The following is a 27,596-nucleotide window of genomic DNA, read 5'->3' as shown; positions in this document are numbered from 1 at the left end:
GACACAGCTACTTTGGAAAACAGTCTGGTGGTTCCTCAAATAATTGAACATAGAGTGATCGTGTGACCCAGCAATTCTACTCTTAAGGATACTACAGGGGTGAAGTGAAAACTTACAATCCCACTAAAAGAGACTCGTAATGAACACTCACAGCAGTATTATTCATGCCAGCGAAATAGCTATCAACTGATCAACAGGTATATAAATACACATAAAATGCTGGTACATATCCATGGAAGGAAATATTATTCAGCCATAGAGAATGGAGCGCTGACACTTGCTACATTTCAGATAAACCTTGAAAACATTATGCTAATTGAAGAAGCCAGACACAAAAGCCCACATATTGTATGACTGCATTTACAGGAAATGATGTCTAACAAGGCCCTATTGTGGAGCGCAGTGAACTGCTGATATGTTCGATATCCTGTGATTATAAAGGAAAAGAATTTTTAAAAAAAAAATTGTATATATGTGTATAACTGAGTCACTTTGCTGTACAGCAGACATTGGTACAATGGTGTTAATCAACTATACTTCACTTTTTTAAAATGTTAAAACATGTCCAGATTAGGGAAATCCTAAGGCAGCAAGTTAACTGTTGCCAGAGGCCAAGGGGGCAGGCTGGACGGATGGGGGTGACAGCTTAAAGGTACAAGGTTCCACTCTGGGGTTTTAAAAATATTCTAAAATTGATCTTGGGATAGTTGCAGGCCTCTGAATATACTTGAACAGAGAAACCATTCAGCTATATACTTTAAGTATGTGAATGGTAGCATGTGAATTGTAAATCAAAAACAAGCTGCTGCAAATACACACACAGAGAGAAAAAGAGGAAAACATCCTCAATTCCACCCCCCCAGAGTAAACCACTGCTAACCCTCCGGGCCGGAGGCACTTTGTTTAGCTTCTTTTTATTCACACTTACGTCTCACCTACGTAGCCTCCCAAGGGAACCTGCTAAGGCTTTCAGGCAAGGATGATTTTCAGCAAAAACTCTAAAGCAAACGCATCCAGTTTATTAGAAACATCAACCCTCACACTTTTCCTGATCCAGACTGTCATTTGTTTGCCTTCTCCTGATTTGTCACCCCGGTCTCTCATCCTTGGGTTCCCCCAAGAGGCAGGTCCATCCTTCCAGCCCCATTTCATAGCCAAGGGGACTGAGTGCAAGTTTTACTCACACCGTTCTGATTTCTCCCCAGCTCCTAAGCCTGGGGCTCAGAAGACGTCATGGGTGAGAAACTGGGAGCTGCCAAGGGAGCCGGGACAGAGTGAAGGGGAGCATCTGATTTGGTCCCCAAACACCCATCCAACTTGGAGGCAGAAAGTGAGACATGATGCGCTCAGGAGATCTGTTAGGTCTCTTTGAGGGGTCCCTGCCGCTGACCTGCTGCTCTCCATGGGGAAAAAAAAAGCCTGGGCGGGGGGTGGCAAGCCTGTTTGCACTAGGGCACTTAGTGCAGCCAAGCTGAGCCGCACTGTTCAAACAGACTCCCCGGCCTCTGCACACCTGTGCCGCCAGGGAGGGTGAGGCAGGCAGGAGGCTGGACCAGGTCCCCGGGCGCTTCCCGCCTCTGTTTCCACAGCCACCCCCACGGTCCTGGCACAGTCCTGGGCCCGCCATGCCCCACGCCGGGCTCTGCAGCCGCTGGGGCGGCCGGGTGCTGCCCCTGCTCCTGGCCTACATCTGCTACCTGCTGCTTGGCGCCACCATCTTCCAGCTGCTGGAGAAGCAGGCAGAGTCTCAGTCCAGGGACCGGTTTCAGTTTGAGAAGCTGCGCTTCCTGGAGAACTACACCTGCCTGGACCAGCAGGCCGTGGAGCAGTTTGTACAGGTGCAGGGGGAGGCTGATGCGGGACGGGGGTGGGTGGGGGTGCAGAATGCGGGTCTCACTGCAGGTCCAAGCCATCACCGATGGCTGAGGCCCCATTTGGAAGCCGAGCGTGATGGGGACAGAGAGCCAGGGGAGACCTGAGGTCAGAGTCTGGCCCCCAGGGTCTATAACTGGATTGCTGTGTGACATTGAACAACTCACTTAACCTCTCTGGTCCCCTTCGAGGTGAGGAGAATAGTCTTATGTGTGCCACAGACGTGTGAGAGCTGATTAAAAGCTCTTTCTCGGCTGCCACTTGCTGCATAAATGTGAACCGTGTGTCAGGGCTATCAGCACTGTGCACACTTCCGCCCCCACACTCCTCGCTTCCCCTTCCCCGGCTCCAGGCAGCTTCTTCCTCTGCCCTCCCACTAGCTCACCTCCCCCCTCCCCGGGGTGCTGACCACACTGTGGGTGGGAGACACAGATAAAGGTCGGAGCAGCCAGCACGCCAGCCGCCGTGGACCTAGGCTTGCTGAGCAACCTCCAGGGGGACTGAGCCCCACCCCTCTGGTGCTCACGGGGTGTCTCTGGTGACAGATGGGTCACCCCTGCTTGGATCCCTTCTGTAGAAACTCTGGGGCCCCAGTCCCCTCTCTCCCAGAAACCACCCAAAACCAGGGCATTGTGGGAGAGGGTGAGACCAGGGGGTCCAGTGGGGGACAACACCCCCCGCAAAGGAGCAAGCCACGTGCAGATTGATCACGATGACTGGTCTTTATTGAGTGTTTATAATGTGCCCCAAACAGCAGCGAGCAGGGCCGTCACGATGGGGTCAGACCAGTCCTGGTCCATCCCCTAGGGCCCAGTGTTTTCTATGTTTCCTCGTAATTACCTGTTGCCACCACTCTGTCAGACTTGCAGGTGGGGACCGGGCACCAGGGCGGTGGACTATGTTGCCCAGAGCTGCACAGTTCATGGCAGAGGCAGAACTCGAACCCCAGCCCGCTGCTCCTCGCCACACAGGTTAATATAAGAGTAGGGGGCAGCTCTCAAAGTCTGGGCCCTGGCCCAGCAGCATCAGCCCTGAGTGGACGCTCCTTACCAAGGCCACCCCTCAGGTCCCACCCCAGACCTCCTGAGTCAGGAACTCCAGGGGGCAGCCAGGGCAACAGGCTGTGACAAGTCTTCAGGCCACACTGATGGACCCCCAAGACTGGGGTGGGCTGGCTGGTCAGAGAACTTTCCAGAGCCGGGAGAGGCCCTTTCTCCCAGGAAAAGGGGCTTCTGGCCTCAGGTTTCACTTTCTCGCTCCCCATCAGGGCTGGGACCATAGCACCCCAGTCAGGGCTGAGAAGGGCTCAGGATGGACAGTAAGGCAGAGGCCCTGGAACCCCTCCACCCTCAGCTCCTGGTTGGAAGCAATTCCCGGAGCTGCAGAGAGAGCAGGGGAAGGACTGGTCGCCGGTATGTAATTAAAGGCACAGGCTTGACCACAATCCTGAGGGAGGTGCCACTGATGAAAGGCCCCCAGACCTCCCCGGGTCCTCAGCATCCTTGGGAGGGACCCTCACTTGCCAGGGGATGTCCAACTGGGAGGCAGAAGAATGCCAGGATAAGATTCCCAAAGAACACACATGACAGCCATCGCTCGTGTCCGCGCGGGATTGCTTCCAGGAACCCCAGCCGACGCTCTCCGTATCCGCCAGCGTGAACCGCCCAGGTGTGAATCTCCTGGATACGGAGGGCCTGCTCTACTGTTCAGATGACAATAGGGGGAGCGGAGCTGAAAACAAGATTGAAGCCCGACACCATCAGGAAACTTGCCCGGGGTGCAAGTCTGCCTCTCTCACCTGGGCACGGGGATTCTTAGGGCAGAATGGACGGTCCGCACTGGGAGCCCTACCCCCAGCACCCTCCGCATTGCGGCCCCTCCTTCGGGGGGTGGAGACCCCCCAGACTGGCGGAGGGGACAGCCGGGTCTTAGGGCCAGCGCTGCTCCCATGGGCGAGGGTCTCTGGGGAGCGGGCGTGTTCTGGAATGTTCAGTTCTGGCCTCTCTGGATGTGTGGGAAAGAGAAAGAGGCCAAGGTTCACACGAGAAGAGGCCAGTTCTGCCAAAGTGAGGAGAAGCAGACAGCCCCGGTCACGACAGCCAGGCCGGCCCGGCCCGCACAGGGCTCACCCCAGCCCCGGCAGAGCTTGCTCACCCGGCCAGCGGGGAGACGGTTCCCACAGGCGCTGGAGGCTGGAGCTTTCCCCTCCCGCCACCTCCCTCTGGCCTCTGGGGCTCTACCAGGTGGCCAGGCTGCGCAGCTTCCTTGGGACAATTCACGGCCTCAGGGGAGGGGTTTGGGAGCAAATGGGGGCCGGTGTCCTGCCCACCTCCAGGAGGGCTTGGCGGGGGACAGAGGGGCTTAGGCTTGAGTCTGCAGGGCTCAAGTTCTATAAACAACAGGATGCACACACGGGCGACATACGGCACCCATGCACACACCACACGTATACAACACACCACACATATACACCACCAACACACACACACACACACACACAGACACACACACAGACACACACACAGGAGACCTTTGCCCTGGCCTCTGATGGAATTTCTCCTATAGACCTGGGACTCACCAGGGGGCAGCAGAGAGCAAGCCTGCCGGCTCACCTGGAAGCTCAAAGAATTCAAGGTCCTCTGTCCACCATCAGCCCCAAGAGAGGGCATCCCCATGGCTTTCCTGTGGTCCCAAACCTCATGTTCGCAAGTACACCCTTCCAGGAACATCCAACCCGAAGTCTTCTCGTTGTCCTGGCAACCCCTAAGGTCTCACCCTCTTGGCTATAAGCAACATCTCCCACCTGGATGGCTCCATAAGTACTGTCTGCCCCCTTAGGGCCATCTCCCCTCCACTAGTCACACTTAAAGCCCACATCACACTCAGCCCTTGGCCAGCGAAGTAGGAAGTGAGCTTGGAATTCAGCGACCTTGGGCAAGTCAGCCAATTTGAGCCTCAGTTTCCTCTTCCATGAAATGGGAACTTAAGAACTTCACTAGGTGAAACAACAGGGAAGCACTCAGCGTGGAGGTTGGCCACCAGCCAGTGCTGTCAGCAACCTCTTCCTCACACCCTCTGCTGCTCCCCCTCCCCAACAGGTCATCATGGAAGCCTGGGTGAAGGGCGTGAACCCCAAAGGCAACTCCACCAACCCCAGCAACTGGGACTTCGGCAGCAGTTTCTTCTTTGCAGGCACGGTCGTCACCACCATAGGTAAAGCGCTGGGATGGAGAAGGCCACCCCCAGTACCCTGCTGAAGTTTGAGTTCCCCAAAAGCAGAGGCCGAGACAAGGCTGTGGTTTATCTCAGAGACGATTCTGGGAAGCAGGAGAAGCTAGAGAGTGAAACAAGAGAGGAGAAAGGGCAACAAAGTTTGCAGTGATGAGCAGGGGATGGTTAGGGCCACTGGGTTCACCAGTGCTAGGGACCCTCTGAGAAGCCAAGGAGAGCCCAGCCAAGCAGGGAGGAAGCAGGCGTATTTATCCACCAACTCCTGCCCTGGCTGGTTGAAGAATGAGTCCGGATGTATGAATTCTCCAGCATTTCGGACCTGCCTCCAGACCAAACACGCTCCTGTGGCCAGAAGAACCCCTCGGGTGGACAGAGAGGCAGGGTGGGGAGTCCCCTGAGTGTCCAAGAGCTGTCCACTCAGCTGCAGCTGCTGTCCCGGTGTTCTCAGGGGACAGACCACCAGCAGCATCTGCTCTACTCCCTCGGCCAGAAAGCCCACTCCCCCTCCCACAAGGAACCCCTCCCTCCGGCGAGGCCCGGTCTCCCCATTCATTTGATTAAGTTCCGTTCCACACATCGTCCTTGAATTCGGGTGACATGAAAGCAGTTGGAGTGGAGATAGCAGAGTATGAACTTGGATCAGACCCAAGGATAGAGTGGAGATAGCAAGAGTATGACCTTGGATCAGACCCAAGCTTGGCTCTCAAGGAGCTTCTGATCCAATAACGAAGGATAAGATAAGCACGCTAAAAATAGGAGCACAGAGCAAACTAGATAGCTAGATACGAATGACACAGAGCACTGTGGGGACTCACACCTGGTAAAGAGGGAGAGGCTGGCCGGCAGGAGGGCTTCCTAGAGGTGGTGTTTTGGGAGATGAGCCTCCAAAGGATACTTACCAATCGAGATCATTCTAGAAGAGGTTGAGAAGAGTGTTCATGGGAACAGAGGAGCTTTCTCTCCGCCCCGCCCCTCCCGCCCCTTTGCACCTCTCCCCCCTGAGGCGGTGGAAAACCAGCCTCCGCTAGAGTCTGTCGGGGAGGCCGTTCGATCTCTCCTTCCTCATATTTGCACCCTCTCCCCCGCCTGCAGGATATGGGAACCTGGCGCCCAGCACAGAGGCAGGCCAGGTCTTCTGTGTCTTCTACGCCCTAGTGGGTATCCCGCTCAACGTGGGCTTCCTCAACCACCTGGGCACAGGGCTGCGTGCCCACCTGACCATGCTGGAGAGGTGGGAGGACCAGCCCAGACGCTCCCAGGTAAGGTCCTCCCTCCCCACAGCCCCACTGGGACAAAGTCTGTTGCAGTCAGGTCGCCCAGAAGCTGACATGGAGACAGATTTTGGCTAGCAGGGTGTTAGGGGTCAGCACCCACGGGAGAAAAGGACCAGGAGAGGGAGGAGCGAAACTGTGATGCAGGCTGGAGAAAGCCTCGGCCCACCCCTCAAGGAGCTGGGCAGGTGCCGGTGGCACAAGCTGTCCCACAGTGGGCGCTGACGTGGCCAGGACTCTGCCCCGGCCTCAATCGGGCATGACAAGGTGTGCCCTTGGGCCAGACTAAAACACACCCTGAGCGAGAGAGATGGCTGGAGGCCACCTGCTGGCAGCGCAGCTAGGCCTTCTTCGAAGGGGGATCTATCTGGGCACACACCTCATGGTCATCAGAGAACTCCAATAGCCATCTCCATGCCACCCTGAACACCCCCAGTGCCCACCCTGTCATCTGGTCCCTTGCAAAGTTATGCAACGAGGCAGAGGGGTGGAAGGATTGGGGACAGCTCGGTGACCATCTTCCATCCCATGTCTAAGTCCTGGGGGTCCTGCACACGTGGACACCAAGACGACAGGCATCTCCAACACGACCCACCGACACAATCCTGCTGACCAGCTCTTTCCCTGGCCTGAACAAGATGTCACACACAGAGATACAGCCCCCGCCCCACAGGGGTGCAGGCTAAGGGCCTGACTATGGCCCAGCCCACTCCCTAGCTCACCCCAGACCCCCGCCCCTGCTTATAACCATGGGCCTTCCGAGCGGACTCAGAGACTCCTCCGCTTCCAGCTACTGCAGACCCTGGGCCTGGCCCTCTTCTTGGCACTGGGGACGCTGCTCATTCTCATCTTGCCACCCATGATCTTCAGCCACGTGGAGGGCTGGAGCTTCAGCGAGGGCTTCTACTTCGCCTTCATCACCCTCAGCACCATCGGCTTCGGGGACTATGTCGTCGGTGAGAAAGGGGCAGTCACAGATCACAGGGTGGGGGCCCCTGGGATTTGGGGGAGGGGCAGATGTCGGCAGGGGGAGGGGGGTAATTCTTGAGGACCAGAGAGCCCCTGGTTATTCAAGGGAGACAAACACTTTGTGAGGCTGCTGTGAATTCTCACAGCATCCTCAGAAGTCACTGGTCCAGGAACCCATCACCTTTCCCCCGCCCCAGGGGCCTTGCCTGCTGATCCTTATTAGGGGGAGGCTGGTGGAACCCTTTTGGAACCTGGAGAGTGGCTGTCCCTCAGACCCCTGGCACTGATCGTGTCCCCCTTCCCTTCCAGGCACGGACCCCAGCAAGCATTACCTCTCAGTGTACCGGAGTCTGGCGGCCATCTGGATCCTCCTGGGCCTGGCGTGGCTGGCGCTAGTCCTCCCACTGGGCCCCCTGCTTCTGCACCGCTGCTCCCAGCTCTGGCTGCTCGGCAGAGGCCTCAGTCTCAAGGAAGGGGGAGCCCCGGAGACCAACGGGCTCCCTAGACCTCAGAAGATTCCCATCTCTGCATGAGGGCCCCCCCAAACCATGGCCACAGAAGCCCCTCACAGCCTCCTTTGTCCACCCTGTAGGCCCCTTAGATTTCCTGCCACACCTCCTCCTCGGCCAACCTACTCACTTCCCAGCCAGAGCTGGTCTCAGGAGCTCTCCAGAGACAGAAAGGAGACAGGAGGGCCCAAGAAAGTGACAGAAAGGAGACAGAACAGGAGATGGATGTGTGCTGTGGTCCCCAAGCCCCTCCTTTAAAAGTGACCTGTGGGGACGTCCCTGGTGGTCCAGAAGTTAAGGCTCCACTCTTCCAATGCCCAGGGTGTGGGTTCAATCCCTGGTCGGGGAACTTAAGATCCCACATGCCATGCGGCGTGGCCAAGAAATAAAAAAAAAAAATGACCCAAAAGTGTTGAATCCAGACATGGATCATTATGGCCAAATCTCCATCGCACTTCCCGTACTGCCCCCCACCCCCCACCCAGAAGATCTCATACAGGTCAGCAAACACAGGGCCGCTGTATCTGAGCCTCATCTGATATGTGTACGGGGCGTCATCACGCCCCCAGTGTGTGTCAGGTGCTGGGCCAGGCTCCAGGGCAGCAACGGTGACGCTCCTGCCTGCCAAGTGGAAGGACTAGACAAGCAGAGAGGCAGCTCCGACCCAGTGACCAAAACCTCACAGCACAGGCAGACCAGGCTATGACGCGCACCCATGGGACCCGCTGGCCCAGGCAGGGACTCTGGAGCCACCATCATGCGAAGAGGACACCTGCCCTCAGCAAGCTCCCAGCTAGAGGGGTGGGCAGGCTGCCTCTCAGTCTGCCAGTTCCCCTTGCCTAGAGGGCTAGAGCTGTCCGTGAACAAGGCTTCAGCACTCCTGGGCATCCCACCCACTTTCCTGAGTATGGCCTCCGTTGACTGCCTCAGGGCACCCTTTGATCTCATTACCCTTTCTGGGCTCTTACAAGCCCTTCCAAACCCTCCCTGGGAAAACACCAGCCAGCTGATCCCAGGAGATTTCCAGGAAATGAGCTGTGAGGAGGCCCAGCCTCCACTGGGAATACCTCATGCAGCCTGGCCTCTCTCCTGCCAGACTGTGACACCTCTGGCCAGAAGGAGAAGACAGATTGATACCAGTCCATGCCAAGGCCAGGGCTTCCCTGGTGGGGGCTCTAGTGGTGAAGAACCCATCTGCCAATGCAGGCAGATGTTAAGAGACATGGGTTCAGTCCCTGGGTCGGGAAGATCCCCTGGAGGAGGGCATGGCAACCCACTCCAGTAATCTTGCCTAGAGAATTCCAGGGACAACAGAGCCTGGCGGACCCTAGTTCACAGGGTCTCAAAGAGTCGGACACGACTGAAGTGACTTAGCACACACACAGAGAACAAAAGGCCCGAGCTCACCAAGGACTGCAAACCTCTCTCAGCAAGACAGACCGGGGACCTCTGGACAGGACTGAGGTTAGACCGTGAAGCCGAGGAGGCTCTGGGTGGGACACCCAGGGAAGGATCTACAGCAGCAAGAGACCCAGGCTACACCCAGGACTTCCTGGCATGGAGGAGAAGCTTGAGAAACTGGGAACCCCCAGGACTCTGTATATTGAATCCTTCCTCCATCCTGGGTGGAGGAGGGAATGGGGAGGGGGGCATCTTCAGAAGCAGGGAATGGACAAGTCCACTGGCCAAGACTCCTCTTGCCTCCCAAGTTCACGGGCAAGTGGCGATAGCTTGCTGGGATCTTGCATCCTTGGGTATATAAGGCAAGGCTGGTGATGGGAGAGATCCAGAGAGAACTCTACAGGCAGCAGTTATAATCCCAGGGCCCCAGGAAAATAAACTTGCCTGCCACTTTCTCTTCCCCCTGAATGCGGTCTGCAGGAGTTCCTCCCACCGTTTGCTACATACAGGACACGGGGAGGCCCTGGGCTGGTCTTTCCCAGCGCCTGCGGTCACCAACAGTCCTCCCCTTCTCCCTGAGCTAGGCGTGCCTGGGGGTGGGCACTCCACACGCATTCAAGGCGGGGCCAGATGCCCACAGCTTGGCCTCTTTTTGTCCCGGGGATTGGATCCCAGTGCGGGGTGGGCAGGGCTGTCCCGTTCCCCAGCACACACCTCCTCTGCTGAGAAAACGGGGCAGAAGCGCGCGTTGGCCAGAGAAGGGACCAGCCAAACTCCTCCCTAGCCCTTCCTTTGAGCCTCCGTCCGGGTCCATGGCTCCCGACTCCCGCCTCTCCGCCTCTCCGGCTAAGTGCGGATGGAGAGCCTGGGATGAGAGCGAGCGCGGGGTCCGGGGCTGCGCGGTACCGGTGCCGAGCACATTGCTCCTGCTGCTCACCTACCTGATTTACCTGGTCCTGGGCACCTGCGTGTTCTGGGTGCTGGAGAGCCCCGCGGCGCACGATTCCAGCAAGAGATTCCAGCGCGACAAGTGGGCGCTGCTGCGGAACTTCACGTGTCTGGATGGCCCGGCGCTGGACTCGCTGATCCGGGTGAGGGGCGAGACTGGGCGGCCCGGGCGCGGAGGCGCTGGCGCAGCGGAGCGCACGGGCACGGGGCGAAAGGGCATGGCCCGGCTCCGGTCAGGGCACCGCCGGGGGCACTTCTCCGAAATAAAGTGGAAGGCACGGACGCGCGGACGACTGGGGGCGCGCGTTGCAGGGTGGAGACCAGAGTCCTGGGCTGGATGGACCCCGATGCAAAGAGCCCGGCTCGGCCGAGACAAATGCGCAGCGCAGCGCCTTGAGCCGAGGGTTCGGGGCGAGAGGGCGGGACCGCGGGACCCTCCCGGGTGGGACCCTCCCACCCTTCCTATCCGGAGAGTTGAGTGGCGCACGCACCCAGATCTCGGGGTGAAGGCGGTAGGGGGCGTGCTGACGGGGTCCAGGGCTGGTGGGGCCCGACCGGGTGAGGGCAGCGTTAGGACGGAGCGCGCTGCTCAGCTTGGGAGAAGGCGGGAGGGGTCCACCTGGGAATTCAGGGCGCTGTGTCGGGTCGGACAGCGGGCGAAGGGGCACCCATGGCCCCTTCCACAGGAGACCCACATGCGAATTTGAGACCTGGGGGCAGGGACAGCAGAGGGCGCTGGTCTGGTCTGCTGATGAGCGAGACCGCCTGCAAGATCGTCGGAGGCTGGGAGAAAAGGGGATGCAGAGCGCTCTTGTCCCCGCTGCCACACACACACACACACACACACACACACACACACCGCCCCCGGTTACACACACACACACACACACACCCCGCCCCCGGTTACGTGAAATCGGGCCGAGGTGCAGGAACCAGTGGCCCGGGATTTGAGGTGCGCAAAAAGAAAGCAGCAGACACGGGGACGTTCAGTGGCTGAACCCGGGTTTCTCTGAGTCTGAGGGCACAGGGCGAAGGCCCGGAGGGTCTGCAGGGGTTGGCGGGTGGGAGGATGCAGAGGCCGTGGAGGGCAGGGACTGCTGAGGGGGTGGGGGAAGACTCAGCGGGGCGAGGGGAGGGGGGCAGGCAGGGCAGGGTTCTTCCAGGCCTCAGGATGGATGAAGGGCTCCTTCGACCCCGGGCTGGACGGCGAGCTGCTCTGACCTGACGCAAGCTTCCACCTCCGGGTCCCTGGCTTGGTCCATGAGCGCAGACAGCTGCACCCCCAGCCAGACGTCCCTGCTCTGCAGTCCCGGTGCCTTTTCTGGAGAGGAAAGCAGGGCCTGTGTCCCAGACTTGCCAGCCCAAAGCTGGTCCCCAGAAGGTAGCAGGGAAGTGTGTCTGGTGGCAAGGGACAAGGGCACTGGAGCGGAGGTGAAGTCCTGAGCCCTGGGACGGGGCAGATGTGTCAGGCCTGGAACCCAGCAGAGGAAGGACTATCTCTGCTAAGAATCTCAGATGACACCTCCACCCACCATCTCTAAACTTCTACAGATACAGACCACCTAGTCCTGGAGGCTGTGTGACACAGCCCTTGAAAAGGTGGTGAACTTCAATCACGAGCAGGCTGCCCCCCCCCCAAATGTGACAGTGACGACAATGGGAACGATAGGAAATACTTCTGTGCAGGGCTTACTGTGTGTTCAGCAGCTGTTCCTAGTGTGTGAACTTGCTCCAGCCCCACCTGTCTCACAGGTAGACGCCATTATTATCGTCCCCATTGTAGAGATGGAGAAACTGAGGCTCAGAGAGGTTACATACAAAGGCACCGCTTCATAGTCAGGGCGCTGGGGCTCTCAACCAGCATGAGGACTGCCTCGGTGCAGATCTGCGTACGGGGGTGTCTCCCAAGTTTCCTGGTGGAGCTCTTATCTCTTCCCCTCCACCCACCTCCACTTCACCTCCTTCCTCAGCCCCTGTGGCTTCAACCATCCCCAGGAACACAGATGTGGTGACTCCAACCCAGACCTCCCCAGTGAGGGCAGACGTGTTCATGTAACTCCCTGGTGTCGTTCAGTTGCTAAGTTGTGTCCAACTCCTTGTGACCCGGTGGACTGCAGCATGCCAGGCCTCCCTGTCCCTCACCATCTCCCCGCGTACACCCAGGTTCATGTCCTTTGAGTTAGCGATGCTCTCCAACCATCTCATCCTCTACTGCCCCCTTCTCCTTTTGCACCTTCCTGCTGCTGCTGCTGCTAAGTCGCTTCAGTCGTGTCCGACTCTGTGCGACCCCATAGACGGCAGCCCACCAGGCTCCCCCATCCCTGGGATTCTCCAGGCAAGAACACTGGAGTGGGTTGCCATTTCCTTCTCCAATGCATGAAAGCGAAAAGTGAAAGTGAAGTCACTCAGTCGTGTCCAACTCTTAGCGACCCCATGGGCTGCAGCCTATCAGGCTCCTCTGTCCACGGGATTTTCCAGGCAAGAGTACTGGAGTGGGGTGCCAGTGCCTTCTCCGGCGTCCCTCACTACCCACACAAAATAAGGCCAGAGCCCTGGGCTTCTGAGTACCTCCCCTCTGTGCTTCCTGGACACTCCGTGCCGGGATGCAGGCCAGGCCCTCTCCATCACTCACCCCTGCAGGACTCTCTCCTCTCCGGATCTGCCAGCATCTTCTGTGCTGCCAGCTGCCACAGAACACACATACCTGAGCTTGCCTCCCCTTTACTCAGTGACCCTGGGAGAGACCTGCCACTCCATCCCCAGCCTGGCAGAGCCAACTACCTTTCAGTCTCCCTCGTCTAGATCCAAGACACAGTCCTGCCTTCCAGCCTTTGCTCCTGTGGTCCTATTTCCCTAAATGTCCTTCTACCAGGAACAATCCTAGCTAACCCTCTAGGAAGGCCCAACTAAAACATCACCCTCAGCTGCCTTCTCACATTTGTATAGAGTGCTGGAGTTGATGACACACATTTTTTAAAGTATGTGTGGAGGAAAAATAAGCACATTTCAGAAAATAGAGAATTATGAGGGAAAACACACATAATTCTTAATAAAACTGTGTTTTGTACTTTGGTATGTTAAAGAAAAACAATCACCCTCTCCATGAAGTCTTTTGCCCCTACCCCCATCAGAATGCACACCTTTCCTATCCGGTATTCCTACAGCATTATATTCATAATAATGATAATGATAGCAGTCGCTAACCTTAACCGTGTTCCAGGTACTCTTCTAAGCCTTTACACCTAATAACTCATTAAACCTCAACAACTCTATCAAGTGGGTGCTATTAGTATTCCCATTTTACAGAGAAAGAGACTGAGGCACGGAGGAGTCGGCTATCTTGCCCAGAATCATGTAGCTGCACTCTCTGGGTGCCTAAAGCTTCATGGACGACACTGTCTCAAAGTTAGTGGCATTCGGGGACTTCGCTGGCAATCCAGTGGTTAAGACTGCACTTCCAATTCAGGGGGACGATTCCTGATCAGGGAACTAAGATCCCACATGCCGACTGGCATGGCCAAAATTGCAGATAGATAATTTAAAAATTACAAGAGACAAAGTTAAGTTTGGCTTTGTCCCACTGAAAACTGAGGTCATGTCTCTTTCATCTTCAGCTCCCCTGACACCTCACCTGCAGGTCCTGACCAGGGCTTGTTGCAGGAACGAGAGTGAACGGGAGAGAGAACAAACGGGGTTCTCCCAGCCAGTGAGATCCCCTGGGCTGATCTGGGCTCCAGGGTAGAGAGGGGAGGGAGCTGTCCCCGTGCTCCCTGCCCTGGGGGAGACCCTGGTTGGACAGGAAGAGCCTCCTTCCCCAGGACAGGCTGGGATCAGAGTGGTTACAAGGGCGGTCGTGTGTGTGTGTGTGTGTGTGTGTGTGTGTGTGTGTGTGCGTGTGTGTGTGTTTGGGTGCAGGGGCCGCATTGCGTGTGTGTGTGTGTGTGTGTGTGTGTGTGCGTGTGTGTTTGGGTGCAGGGGCCGCATTGCGTGTGTGTGTGTGTGTGTGTGTGTGTGTGCGCGTGTGTGTGTGTTTGGGTGCAGGGGCCGCATTGCCCCAGAGAGCCTGGCGATCACTCCAGCCTCTCCCCCAGGGCATCATCGAGGCATACAAAAATGGGGACATCGTCCTTGGCAACACCACCAGCATGGGACGCTGGGAGTTCGTGGGCTCCTTCTTCTTCTCCGTGTCCACCATCACCACCATCGGTAAAAGAAGGATGGGGTCAGGGAGGGGTGCTGGGGAGGGTGGCCTTGCCTGAGAGACCGGGGACCAGCTACTTTCAGAGGCATTACTAGGACCTCAAGCACAGTCAGGTCGAGCAGCCTGGACACCGCCTGGGAGCAGAGCCTCGATCCTATGGAAGATGTGCTGAATCGGCTCCTGCCCTCCACCCAGGTGCCTCGGAGGTTTGTGAAGTGCTGCTCTGGGGATTTCTGCTACACAGCCTTTCAGAAGGCAGAAGGTGCTGTGTAGTGGTAAAGACCCCTCTGGACACTCTTAGGGTCCTGGTCTGCTCAATCAAGCCCACCTGAGCCTGGAAAGGTGGCAGGAGGGGGTGCGGGAGAATAAGGGGAACTTGGGAAGGAAGGAGGGACAGAATCCCCTGTTCTCAGCCTTGGGAGAGGTGGCCGCTGCCAGAGGCCTTCCCCCAGCTCACTGAGGCACCTCCTCACGCCCATCATCATCCTCCCCAAGCCCCTCTCCTCTCCCACACAACAGGGACTCCCGGACTAGTTCTCACTCCCATTCCTCTGGCCCCGTCCTCAGGAAAGCAGAGGCGAAACTTGTCCTGGGAGGGTGTCTGGAGGGCTGTTGTTCGGAGAAGAAGAGTGGCCTAGATCCCTCCAACTCTACACCCAGGAAATAATTCAGTGGGGCTGCCCCATCAACCAGCCCGGCCACCCTGCCCCAGCACCTGCATGACACCATACTCACCACCAGGTGGCAGGCTGACCCCACTGGTGGGGGTGCTACCTCCTCCAGCCAGGACGCTGGCCCCAGGAAACCAGGATCCCAGCCACCCCCCTAGTCCCACCCCGCCCCACCCCGCCCCAACCCACCCTCTTCCACCCCTTCCTCCCCAGAGTGGAGCTAAGCAGATGCACCCAGAGCACTGTCTATCTGGCTTTAAATTAGACAATACTTCAAAGCAGATCTCAGGCTACCCGGGGGCTTGGGCAGTCCTCCACCTTGAAGTAAGAATGCTTGGGAGGCCCCTTGACTCCATGGGCCCAGAAAGACAAGTCAGGATGATGTTCATTCATTCTTACACCCCAGGGGTCTAGTATAAGCCTGGCATACAGTTGGCGCTCAACAAATGCTGACACATTAATAAATTCCAAAATACCCATTCCACCAGCATTCCCTGAGCTCCAGAGCAGGAGAGGATGCTCATGTACAGTCACTGTGGTCCAGGCCTCCCGGGTGTGCAGGGAGCCTTCATCTCTGAACCCCACACCCCCTGCCCCAGGCCCACCTGATTCAGAGGTTCGCAGCCTCTCTGCCCAGCTCTACCATCCCCAACGTGGACTCTGTCCCTCTCCCTTCTCTCTGCTTGGTGTAGCCCTAAAACTGTCTGGGCCAGCTCTGAGGGTGAGGAGGGCCGAGGAAGGGGTCCCTGCCCTACACCTCCGTGCCTGATCTACCTACCACGCGCTGTAAGGGGCACTTTCACACTTGAGATCTCATTTTGTCTGTATGGTCCGATCTCCAAGAATAAGCCTGCTTCTTCTCATGTCAGATGAGGAAGCTGAGGCAGAGATGTTGCACAACTTCCCCAAGGTCATGTAGCTAGAAAGCACCAGAGTGGGAATTCAAAACCCAGTTGAAGGCCAGCTTTGCCCCTTCCAACAGTGCCTGCCTTTAGGGTAGAAATTCTAAATAATAGGAAAAAAGAGAGAGCCCTTCTAGAGTGGTCAACTGGGAAGCTTCTGATTCGGATTGACCACATACACACACATTTACACACACTTACACATACAAACACACATGGAGGAGATGCAGAGAAAGGAGGAAAAGGGTCTGACCAGACTATCCTAAAGGAAATCAGTCCTGAATATTCATTGGAAGGACTGATGCGGAAGCTGAAACTCCAATACTTTGGCCACCTGATGCAAAGAGCTGACTCACTGGAAAAGACCCTGATGCTGGGAAAGATTGAAGGCAGGAGGAGAAGGGGATGACAGAGGATGAGATGGTTGGATGACATCATCGACTCAATGGACATGAGTCTGAGTAGACTCTGGGAGTTGGTGATGGACAGGGAGGCCTGGCGTGCTGCAGTCCATGGGGTCACAGAGAGTCAGACATGACTAAGCAACTGAACTGAACTGAACTGGAATACACGTGGACATACCATGAGGGAAGAAAGGGGTTCTAAGAGGCACAGCTCCCTCCCTGGCATCCCCGGCACCCTGGGGCCAGCACTCCAGGAGGGCTGTGCTTTCTAAGTCCTAGAATGAAACAGGGTCTCACCGGCCCACAGACACTTCTGGGCCAGTAGGACCGGCCTGAGTCCCAAAATTATTCATTATCTATAAAACCCATCACCCGCTTGCTCATTTCTTCAGTCAGCTACCCATCCGTTCATTCAGCAACATGACGGAGGACCTGGTGTGGTCCGGATAGTTGGCGGTGCTGGAGATACAGTGGTGAGCGAAGCTGGTGGGTCCCTGCTGCCCAGTGGGGCTGACGTCCCGTTGTGAGGGGATGCCGGAGGGACTCACAGACCTGTCCTGAAGGAAGCGGCTAGGGGCTCTGCATCTGTCCGTCCCCCTCCCGCGTCCCTCCGCCCGCCCAGGGAGGGAGGAAGTGAAGCGAGCACTAACGGGATTCGCACGTTTTACGGTGCGAACACCGTCCCTCCTAGAGCTTTGGTCTTCCAGTCTGCAGGTCTGGGGCACGACCTCCGTGGGAAGGGTGGCTGAGGCTGGGCTGAGGGAGGGAGTGTGTCGGGCCCTGCACGGTGCCCGGGAAGAGCACACCGGCCGCCGCGTCCCATCTGCAGCAATGGCAGAACCGAGGATGGAAAGGCTCCCTGAAGTGCCCCCCTTTCTGCCCTCAGGCTACGGCAACCTGAGCCCCCGCACGATGGCCGCCCGGCTCTTCTGCGTCTTCTTTGCTCTCGTGGGGATCCCGCTCAACCTCGTGCTGCTCAACCGCCTGGGGCGCTGCATGCAGCAGGGGGCGCACCGCTGCGCCCGCAGGCTGGGGGGCGCCTGGAAGGTGAGGGGCCGCGGGGGCAGGGTGGAGGACGGGTCACCGGAATGAGGGGCGGGGGTGGGAATCAGGGCCAGCACTGCCGCCTGGAGGGACAGTCTCTGGTAGAAAAGGGTGGATGCTGGCACTCAAGGGGTGCCCCAGGGGGTGGGTCACTGGTGGAAGCAGAGGGTCTTTCTGGAAGTCAGGGTACCTGGTGGGAGTGTAGTGGAATTGGGGGGTCACTGCCCAGAATGGGAGGGTCTTCAGTAACAAAGGGGCATCAGTGGGCAGACATAGGCATAGGAAAGGCACGAGGCAGCCAAGGCCTTTTCAGGAGCCCGGAAAACACCCACTGGTGGAGAAGCCCCAAGGGCACCTCCCTCCTTACCCAGGGGCTTGCTAGCCCTGTCTGCAGCTCAGTACACCCCAGGCTATCTGCCCGACCCCACCCCGCCACCCCACGGCCACCCCACGCCACCCCACGGCCGCATACGCCAGGCCTCATTGGGGCTGGGTGCCATGTGTACCCACAGGACACGGCCAAGGCCCGGTGGCTGGTGGGCTCCAGCGCCCTCCTATCGGGCCTCCTGCTCTTCCTGCTGTTGCCCCCGCTGCTCTTCAGCCATATGGAAGGCTGGACCTACGTGGAGGGCTTCTACTTCTCCTTCATCACCCTCAGCACAGTGGGCTTCGGCGACTACGTGATTGGTGAGACGCGAGGGGCACCCTGCACGCACCTGCTTGTAGCCCGCATCCTGGGTACCTGCTGCGTGCCCAGCCTCGTGGGGTTTGGGGACCCAAAGTCCAGAGTGCACAGGCTTCGCTTGGCTGGTTCGACCTGCCTTTGTGGTGTGATGGGGTTAAGGCCGCCCAGCTAAAAGTGACAACTGGAGTTTGAACCCAGCGCCTCAGGCTGTAAGTCACATTTCTAGTCATTCTGAGGAGCCTGAGAATCCCACAGGGTCCCCTATTATTTTTAAAGCTTATCAGATAAAGGGGGGCTCTGAGTTCCCTCCCCCATCCATCATTGGCCAGGGCCTCTCTCATTCACCTCTCCCCCACTTCACCCTGCCCCACAAAATGCCAACTTCTTACTGTCCCATGGTTGAGGGCCATGTCACCCCCATCACAGTGCAGGGGTGTCTGGCAGGAGAGTCTGGGAGAATCAAAAAACCCCAGCCTCTCCCAGCCCCCAGTCAGCCTCCAAACTCGAGTGTTAGCAAGAAAGGGCTGTGTGGTCCAGAGTGTCCAGGGTGGGGTTTATTCGATGGTCATCACCCATCGTGGGCAAGGTAAGGGCCCAGGAACAACTGTCCTCACAGAACAGAGCCGGGCAGATGCCCAGCAGGGGGCAGCAGAGGGGCATTCCGTGGGCACAGGGGCCACCTCATCCCCCTTCAATCCCTACCCCTGAAGGGTCACCAAACGAGCAGTGGTCCCCAGCACCACCACACACAGGCCTCAGGGGGGCTCTGTGCCCCACCCCTATTGCTGATCCTAAACCAGGGAGGAGTCCCTTCTCTCCTTCAGAGACAGACAGAACCCAGCCTGGAATACAGAAATGAAGTCCCGGGACGTCCCTGGTGGCCCAGTGGTTAAGACTCTGTGCTCTCAATGCCAGGGGCCCGGGTTTGAGCTAGTTCTCTCAGGGAACTAGATCCCGCATGCCACAGCTAAGACTCGGTGCAGCCAAATAAGTAAATAAATTTAATAAAAAAAGAAATGAGGTCCTACCAAAGTAATAAACAGCTAGCCCATTAAGAGTAATGATTGTCACTGCATTTTACTGAGGAGGAAGATGACTCTTAGAGAGGTCAAGCCATTTGCCTGAGACCACACAGCTAGTAGGACACGAAATCTGATCCGTTTGCCTCCAAAAACTCTTACCCTTTCCAGACGGCTTCCCATCACCCACGTCTGGACCACCGTGCTCCTGTCTGTATATGAGGGGCTGGGCCAGGTGATGGCTCAGTGCCTTCTGGCCTATGTGCCAAGCCCACTTCCCTGAACTCTCCATCCCCAGGGTCCGGTGTTGGGGCCTCATGTTTCCCCTTCCTGATGTCCCCCATCCTGGAAGGGATGCTATTGCTCTGGAAGGAAGTCTTTGGGATGGTTTCCTCCAAGTGAGTCATGCTTCCACTCCTGGCCTCAGAGGAGAAATGTGTCTGAGGAGAGGTGACGCCAGTGTCCCCAAGGCCTCATCTGTCCCCCAAACACACACATACACATGCAGCTCAGAGAATGAATTCTGGATCTGTCCTCTCCTCTCTGTTCCCACTGCCGTTTCCCTAGTCTAAGCAGGGCAGTTGCATATGGCTGGTTGCGCAGGTTGGGCACTGCACAACCCTAAGTGGTTGCCATTCACACAAAGCACAATGAGAAGGGCACCCATGGACTGGGACAACCTCTGTCCTTGTGCCCCTTTGGCTCTTATGACCTTTAAAAATTACAGGTTCTGGAACTTCCCTGACTGTCCAGTGGTTAAGACTCTGTACTTCCCATGCGGAGGCCTTAGTTTGATCCCTAGTTGGGGAACTAAGATCCCACATGCCATGGGGGGCAGCCAAAAAAAAAAAAAATTCATGTCACCTGCCCAGCTCCTCTGAAAACCTCAGGGCTTTTCTGTAGTAGTTCTGGCTCCCTCCCACCAACTCTCCCCCCTACCCCAGGGCTCAAAGGATGAAACTCAGGATTTGCCCCCGTTTTAAACCCGCAAGTCCTTGTTCTCTGAGGGTGCCCAGCGAAATAAGCGGGGGAGAAGAATGGGAATAGGACCCCTAACTACAGTCTCCTGGTGCCCACTGATCACTAGGGCTCCAGAGTTGGGTCCTAGGTGGGAAGAGCTGACAGTAGGCTCCTTAGAAGTGTGTCTGGATGAACCTCTGTGGGTTCCTAAGGATGTTCTGTGAGGATGTCCTGAGGCTCCATGGTGCCCTGAGGGAGGGCAGGGCCAGGGGGAGGGGGCAGGCATCTCTAGACATGGCACCCTGGAAAGAGGAGACAAGGCCTCTGCCACCCCTGGGGGAGGCCGGGGCTTGGGAAGTGGACAGCGACCTCCACACAGCCATCTCTGCAGGAGCAAGGAGGGCTGATCAGAGGGTCCCTGCTACCCTGTGAGCCACCCTGTGGGGACTGACAGGGCAGGGAGGCTGGTGTGTGGGGTGCAGGCCCCCCAGAGCCCCCTTCCACCACATGCTCTGACTGAGAAGGCCTGGTATGAACCCATGAGGGCCCTGTAAGTCCACAGGGGGGCCGGGCAGACCACATCCTCGGAGGGTCAATGGGCAGCTCTGTCCCCTGCACCACACACTTTTCCTTCTGCAGCCATCTCAGCACCTCATGACAAGTGACCACACGTGCCCTCATTTGCCCTCTCCATGAGAACACACAACTCTGGCTTGAGGCTGCTGCAGCTGGACTGGTCAAAAGAGTATTCCCTGGGCACCCACATCCAGTGGGGAAGCGGGGAGCTCAGAGTGGAGAGGGAGGCAGGGCCTGGTCACATCGAGAGCCCTCTCAGTCTGAGTCATGAGTTTTGGACTCTGTCCTAAGACTACAGGAAAGTTCTGAAGGTTTTCAGAGGAGCTGGGTAGGTGACATGATAGTACTTGTAATTCTTAAAGGTCATGGAGCCGAGTGGGGACAAGGACAGAGGCCACACCGGGTCCACGAGCACATCTTCCTTGTCCTTGGTGTGAATGGCAACCCTTTAGGGTTGTGCAGTGCCCAGCCTGCACAACCAGCCCCCAGCTGCCTCATCGACAGCCCCAGAGAAGAGAAAGAAGTTGATGAGAGTCATAGAGCAAGCAAGTCAAGGACAGGTCAAGGATAGACTCCCAAGCCAGGGATCCGCATATGCATATGTTCTGGAATCTTCCATAGCTGAGAGGGGACAATCCACTTTCACCTCTTCCCCATGTCTCTCAGCCCTCCTTGTCCTCCAGGGACAGGGTCAAACCCCTTTCTCGGATGGGAAAGCTGAGGTCCACCACCTGGACTCTGGACCTCCACTGTCCCAAGTCAGCAGCCACAGTGGGTGCTGTCTTCACAGCTGCTCCTCTTGTCCAAATGCTGCAGTTAGAGCAGCCCCCAGGTCCTAGCTGCTTGCTCTTCCTTGGCCCTGCAGCCAGCCCCCACTTCCCCCAATTGCATTTGCAACTCAGTTGAGTGCCTTGCCAGCTGCCAGGTCTTCTGCCACTTACGATTTTGGCTAAAAAAAAAAAAAAAATAAATGAAATAAGAGGAGAGAAGAACACCTCCTCCCATCCATCGACAGGAGCAAGCCAAGCCATCTGGTCACTGGGGACAGAGAGCTGGCTCACAGCTGCTCTCATTTGGGACTGCCAGCGGAATCGTGGCCTCCTAACCCAATCAGCGTAATCCAATCCGGGCTGCTGCCAGGTGGTGATGTCAGGTCCAGGGCTGTGCGCTCATCCCCGAGCTGGGACCCAGGAGATCGGTCCGGGCTGGGAAAGACAGCGAGGAGCCGTTGTGTTGGGGCCAGCAGGACAGAATGGGAACAATCTTGATCTGATGAGGGAGATAAGATAGACCCCCAGGACAGAGGGAAGAACTAAGTTGGCTGTTCATAACTTAGTTCTTCCCTGTCCTGTTTATTTTTGGCTATGCTGGGTCTTCATGCTGTGAGGCTACTCTCTAGTTGCTGTGGGGGCTTCTCATTTTGCTGACTTCTCCTGTTGCTGAGCATGGGCCCTAGGGCGCTTGGGCTTCAGTTGTTGCAGTTTCCAGACTCTAGAGCACAGGCTCAGTAACTGTGGCATGCGAGCTTAGTTGCTCTGCAGCGTGTGGCCTGGTTCATCTTCCCAGACCCAGGAGCAAACCCTTGCCTCCTACTTTGTCAGGGGGATTCTTGACCACCGAGCCAACAGGGAATCCCTGGAGCAGGCTCTTGACATGACCTACCTAAGCCTCATGGGGAGCTCCATCTGTTTCCTCCTTCAGTCATTCTTTATCCAGTCGTGATCCGTGGGGATCCAAAGGTGAGAAAAACAGTCACCTGACTGCAGATCTTACATGCCAGGCACCATCCTGAGCACGTGACGATATGAACCATATGATAATCACAACAGTCCTAGAAGGTGGGCCCTCTTGTTGTCTCCATTTCATAGATGAGGAAGCTGAGGCCCAGTGAGAGTAAGTAACTTACCCAGCCAAAGCACAAGGGCTGTGAGAGAGGGTACACAGGGGCTCAGTCTAGTCTCTGAGCTGAGATCTGAAGGGTGAGGAAATGAAGAGCATTCTGAACTGCGAGGACAGCGAATGCAACAGCCCTGGGGCAGGAAGGTTGATAGATGGAGAAACAGGGGCAGGGCCAGAGTGACCGGAGCACAGCGCGCAAGGGGCTGCTGCTGCTGCTAAGTCACTTCAGTCGTGTCCGACTCTGTGTGACCCCATAGACAGAAGCCCACCAGGCTCCCCCGTCCCTGGGATTCTCCAGGCAAGAACACTGGAGTGGGTTGCCACCTCCTTCTCCAATGTGTGAAAGTGAAAAGTGAAAGTGAAGTTGCTCAGTCGTATCTGACCCTTAGCGCAAGGGGCAGACACATACAAATCCAGTCTGGAGAAGTAGATGGTGGGCACTGGGGTGAGACTGTGGGACCTATCTAAAAGCCAAGGAGGAGAAATTACTGTCCCCATTTCACAGGCAAAGGACATTCAGGCAGGTGACAGCCACACAGCTAGTGAGATCTGAGCCAGGATACAAACCCCAGCAGTTCCATTTCTTCTTCCTAAAGCTCCTGGCAAGCTGCCTTTCCTTTGAGAAAACCAAACATAGAAATAGGCAAACCGCAGAGCAGGTATTACACACTCTTGGAGGATTTCCTATGACACAGTTTCTGATTCAGTGATCTGGAATGGAATCCAGACCATTCGCTCTTCTGACAAACTCTCAGGCGATGATGGTGGTCCCCAGACCCCACTTTGAGGACCACTGGGATAGAGCATGAGCAGAGTCCTTCAGAAACACAAAGGGGAATTTTAGGGTCAAAACTCTAGGAGTTAATCCAGGGAGACTTCCTAGAATCCTAGGGAGGTGATCCCAATAATCTCAGACCAATTTGGACCTCCCATGTTCTGCTTATACACACAAAGCCATGTGTGTCTGTTTCTGTTTGGGGAACCTGGCCCTGACTTTCCCAGGTCTGCATCCTCTGAGCTTGCTTCTCCCTTAGGAATGAACCCCTCCCGGAATTACCCGCTGTGGTACCAGAACACAGTGTCACTGTGGATCCTCTTTGGGATGGCGTGGCTGGCCTTGATCATCAAACTGATCCTCTCCTTACTGGAGGCTCCACGAGAATCATACTCCTGCTACCCCCAGACTTCCAAGGGGAACTTCAAGCCCCAAAGCTGGAGGCAGGGCCTGGATGAGGAGGCAGGATCCCACTCCCCACAGCCAAACTGCTCTCCAGAGGGGCAGCACCCAGAACCTTCCACTCAAGTCTCAAGCTGCGGAGAGGACAGCTAGCTATATTCCAGCATTTGTTCCACTTTCTTCTTCAGCAACAAGATATTGATTTTAAGCTCAGCATAAGACCACTCAGACTAAAGTTTACAGTTCTTGATCTTCCCTTGAAGCTAGGTGCAGCTAAATGATTAAATTTTATCCAATGGGATATACAGAGAAGTAATATATGTGACTTATGGATGTGACTTACAGTGTGTGGAGGGTACTCCTCTTTACCACTCCCTTCTAGCTGGCTGCAATGGTGGCTGGAGCTCTGGCAGTCATGTTGCACCATGAGTTGGAGGCCATGTTTGAGATTGGTGACACAATGAAATAGAAGGAGCCTGGATTCTTGACGTTTGCAGAGCCACCATAACAAACCTGGACTGGATTCCACCAGATTTCATTTATATAAGAGAGAAATAAAAATTGAGCTTATTTATAACACTATGAATTGAGTTTTTCTGTCACTCATAACCAAATCTAATTCCAACTCCAGGTGACACACGCACCCAGAGGCAAAGGCAGCTTCTGAGGCTGGAGCATATTAGAGAAATCACTCCCTCCTCAGGTGGATTTGCCCCAGACAGGAAGAGGGACTGGAATGAGGGCTGCAATGCAGGCTCCCCACAGCCCCAGAGACCTTCCAGGTAAGTTCATTACAGATTTGCTGATAACTCTCAGGGCTCATATAGCCAGCAGGCAGCTGGTCCCAGTTTGGCTGCTGAATTCTTACTCAATCACTCACTACACCACAGAAAAGCCCAGAACAGACCAGTGGACTCCTCCTCCCTCAATGTGCCCCACTGCATTTGAAGGCTCCAACCACCATTTGTAAAACCAGGTAGAGTTTGCAGAGGTCATTTCTGTTTGCAAAGCACGTCATCCTAAGCATTTCTATCTCTCACTCAGGGTTGCTATTAAGGCAGCACAGAGCTGTGTGATCCCCACTACACCCAGGAACCCAAGCCCAGCCAGGAGCCCCTGGCAGTACCAACCAGCACCTGCAGGTCACCTGGGGCAGCTGGGACCTTGATCTCAGTGGGAACCTGCAAGTCTGCTCCCCTCCACCATCCTATAGATAGCATCACAAGGACCTGGGGGTGCTCCATGTAGCTCCTCCCTGTGGGCAAACCCCTCAGCCTCAGAGCCCTGGTGGAACTGGGTCAGGGGCAGCCTCTTGGCTGAGGAAGAAGGAAGGGTTGTTACACCATCCAGCTTGCCCCATCTGGCTGAGCCAAAGTGGACCAAGGCCAGACTCAGGAACAAACACCAGAGAGTAAACATCAGGATCCATGCCCACTTCTTAAGGCCCACGGGCTGGGCAGAGGAAAGTCGAAGTGCAAAAGAGTTTGCTGAAGTTCTGGAAGTAGCATTCCTTGTACTTAGGCCCAGAAGGAGGGCCTAGCAATTCAGAACTAGGAGAGAGGAACCTGGAGTGCTAGGTTGGCCTCTGTGGTTCCAACTCTGTCTGGCCTTGAACCTCTTTCTTCGCATGCCTCTCTGGACAGTCCTCTTTCCACCCATCCCATCACCACGTGCATATCCCTGCTAAGAATGCCTGCCGCACAGGGAACTGACGACCTGTGATGCTGGGGGCGGGGCCGAAGAAAGCTTCTGATTGGCCAGTTCCTTACAGACGTCTGCCCCACAGCCAATAAGAAGAGACGCTGGGACTCCCAGTACAAATCCGGAAGTGGGGACTGGTAGAGGAGAGAGAACACAGGGGAACCGCGAGGGTTGTAGAGTGGCAAGACAAATAATAAGAAAGAGCAGGAGGTCGGGATCTGGGAAAGGGACGAGAACAGAAAAGCCGACCTCAGGACTGAAATCACAGAGCAAAACGGGCAGTGAGGTCGTTCCCACATAGTCAAGAGGGAGGGGGAGTGGAACCATGATACTGTGGCAGTCGCAGCCAGAGAGCGATCCACAGTGGGCAGGCGAGGAACCAAGTCCTTCATTCACTCACAACCTCGGACACCAGATCCTGGAGGAGGAGGGAGCAGGGGGCCCTCAAAACTGTGTACTGTAGTGGTGCCTGGCTCACCCTGGACCAGCTCCGTGATCCCCGACAAATCACTCGAAGTTTCTCTGCAGCAGTTTTCTCCTCCGCGAGACGGAGATAAGAGCAGAGCTGATCTCCCGGGATTAAATGAGTGACTGTGCAAAGTACCAGAAGAGTGTGCGTCAGCCCGGAGGAAGCGTGATGTGGATGTCAGCTGCTGGCCGTCCACAGCAGGCCTGGGGGTGAGGCAGAAGGTGGACACTGTGCCGGCCGGCAGCTATGTGGCAGGCAGCGGCCTCTGCTGATCCCTCTGGGGCTGGGGCGGGGTTGAGGGGGTGGGGGTGGGGGGGAGTGGGTGGCTGGCCAGGGGGACTGCGCTGAGCAAGTGGTGATGCAGGACTAAGCCCTGCCCTTGGGGGCTCCCAGGCTGATGTCGTGGTACTGCTGGCCAGGAGGGGTCTGGACTCCCATGAGTCACAGGGGAACCTCCTAGCAGAGACCAGGAAGGGCAGACCTAGTAGGCAAATGCAAGGCTGGGGACCCTGATGTGGAGGGCAGACAGACCCCTCACCCCAGTCAGCTGCTGTTTCCCCTTTCCCTCCTGGATGGGCAGCCCAGTTCTGTGGCTCCAGCACAGCCTGGACAAGATCAGACTCAATGTCAAACGGCTGTCACCTTTAAAACAGTGGCATCTTTTATGATCATTGCCGCCGTCATCATTGTCATGTCTGACATTTATTGGGTGCTTACTACGCATCAGACACTGTTCTAAGCTCTTGGTCATTTGCTTCTCCCATCAACTCTGTGAGAAAGGAGCTACTTATTCAATGCTATTTTAAAATGAGGGAAATGAGATTTTTGATGGATGTTAAGACCGGAGGTAGCCACTGATCCCCATCGGTGGGTCATCTTAATGATCGTTGCCACTTCTCTGGAGGGTAATGGGGGCCTGGCTTGGGGGGCAGGAAGATTCCTTTTTTTAAGTCCTGTGAAATCTTAACCAGCCACTCCTCTTTCTACGCCTCAGTTTCCTCACCTCTAAAAGAAGAGGCTGGCTTCAGGGAGTCTGAGTCTTACTACTTCTACAATCTCAGTCTGGACTGTTCTACTTAACCACGTCTCAGGGAGGGCAGTTCCTCGCCCCACCTGTCTCCTGGGGCTGTCTTAAGAGTTTGGATCCAACGGATCTCTCTCTGTCTTTTTCTTTCTCTCTGTCTCCCTTTCTCATACACACACACACACAATACAAGTTTCCCAGGCCCCTGCCCCCTCCCCCATGGCCTGTCTGATGCTGAAACCCCAGCTTGGGGAGGGATGACCATTCATTTTAGGAGCCAAGCCAGAGAAGGACTTGACTCGGTAGGAGCTGGAAGAATCCTCAGCCTGGAGCAAAAGTGATGCTGAGATTTCCCTGTTCCCCATTCCCCTCAGCCCTTACCTCACCAGGTCCCCACCCCTGGGCTCCAGGCCTAGAAAGCACTGCCCTGAAGTCGACCCCACGGACCACCCCCTCCATCCTCCCCAGACCACCCACACTGCTGGCCCCAGGACCTCCCAGCCCAGACATCCACTCTCCCACAGATCCACTCACCCACCGACCCACAGGGCTGACCCCTGGCCTCCTGCCCCAGTCCATCCCACCCCCCATGTACGCACAGTGGTGACTGGGCTTCTGACTCTCTCTGACCCTCCTTCCTCCTCCCCCCAGTACACAGTGCAG

The 27,596-nt window shown here is 56.4% G+C and overlaps 2 protein-coding genes across 2 annotated transcripts; both read left to right on the top strand.

Annotated features, from left to right (window-relative positions):
• Positions 1–1,625: 1,625 nt before the first annotated feature.
• KCNK16 (potassium two pore domain channel subfamily K member 16) lies at positions 1,626–7,913 on the top strand. Its single transcript, XM_055406461.2, has 5 exons — positions 1,626–1,838; positions 4,971–5,085; positions 6,196–6,362; positions 7,165–7,330; positions 7,653–7,913. The coding sequence occupies exons 1-5, from the start codon at positions 1,626–1,628 to the stop codon at positions 7,874–7,876; spliced, it is 885 nt and encodes a 294-aa protein (XP_055262436.1). The 3' UTR covers positions 7,877–7,913.
• Positions 7,914–9,938: 2,025 nt separating this feature from the next.
• KCNK17 (potassium two pore domain channel subfamily K member 17) lies at positions 9,939–24,262 on the top strand. Its single transcript, XM_055406459.2, has 5 exons — positions 9,939–10,344; positions 14,293–14,407; positions 17,266–17,426; positions 17,936–18,110; positions 23,597–24,262. The coding sequence occupies exons 1-5, from the start codon at positions 10,066–10,068 to the stop codon at positions 23,890–23,892; spliced, it is 1,026 nt and encodes a 341-aa protein (XP_055262434.2). The 5' UTR covers positions 9,939–10,065; the 3' UTR covers positions 23,893–24,262.
• The last annotated feature ends 3,334 nt before the right edge of the window (positions 24,263–27,596 follow it).

This window comes from Moschus berezovskii, chromosome 23 (assembly GCF_049115385.1).
Source record: "Moschus berezovskii isolate FMDL1 chromosome 23, NW_MosBer_1.0, whole genome shotgun sequence".
Lineage (NCBI taxonomy): Eukaryota > Metazoa > Chordata > Mammalia > Artiodactyla > Moschidae > Moschus > Moschus berezovskii.
The sequence above is the reverse complement of the archived record's forward strand: the minus strand, read 5'-3'. Positions and strand labels throughout refer to the sequence as shown.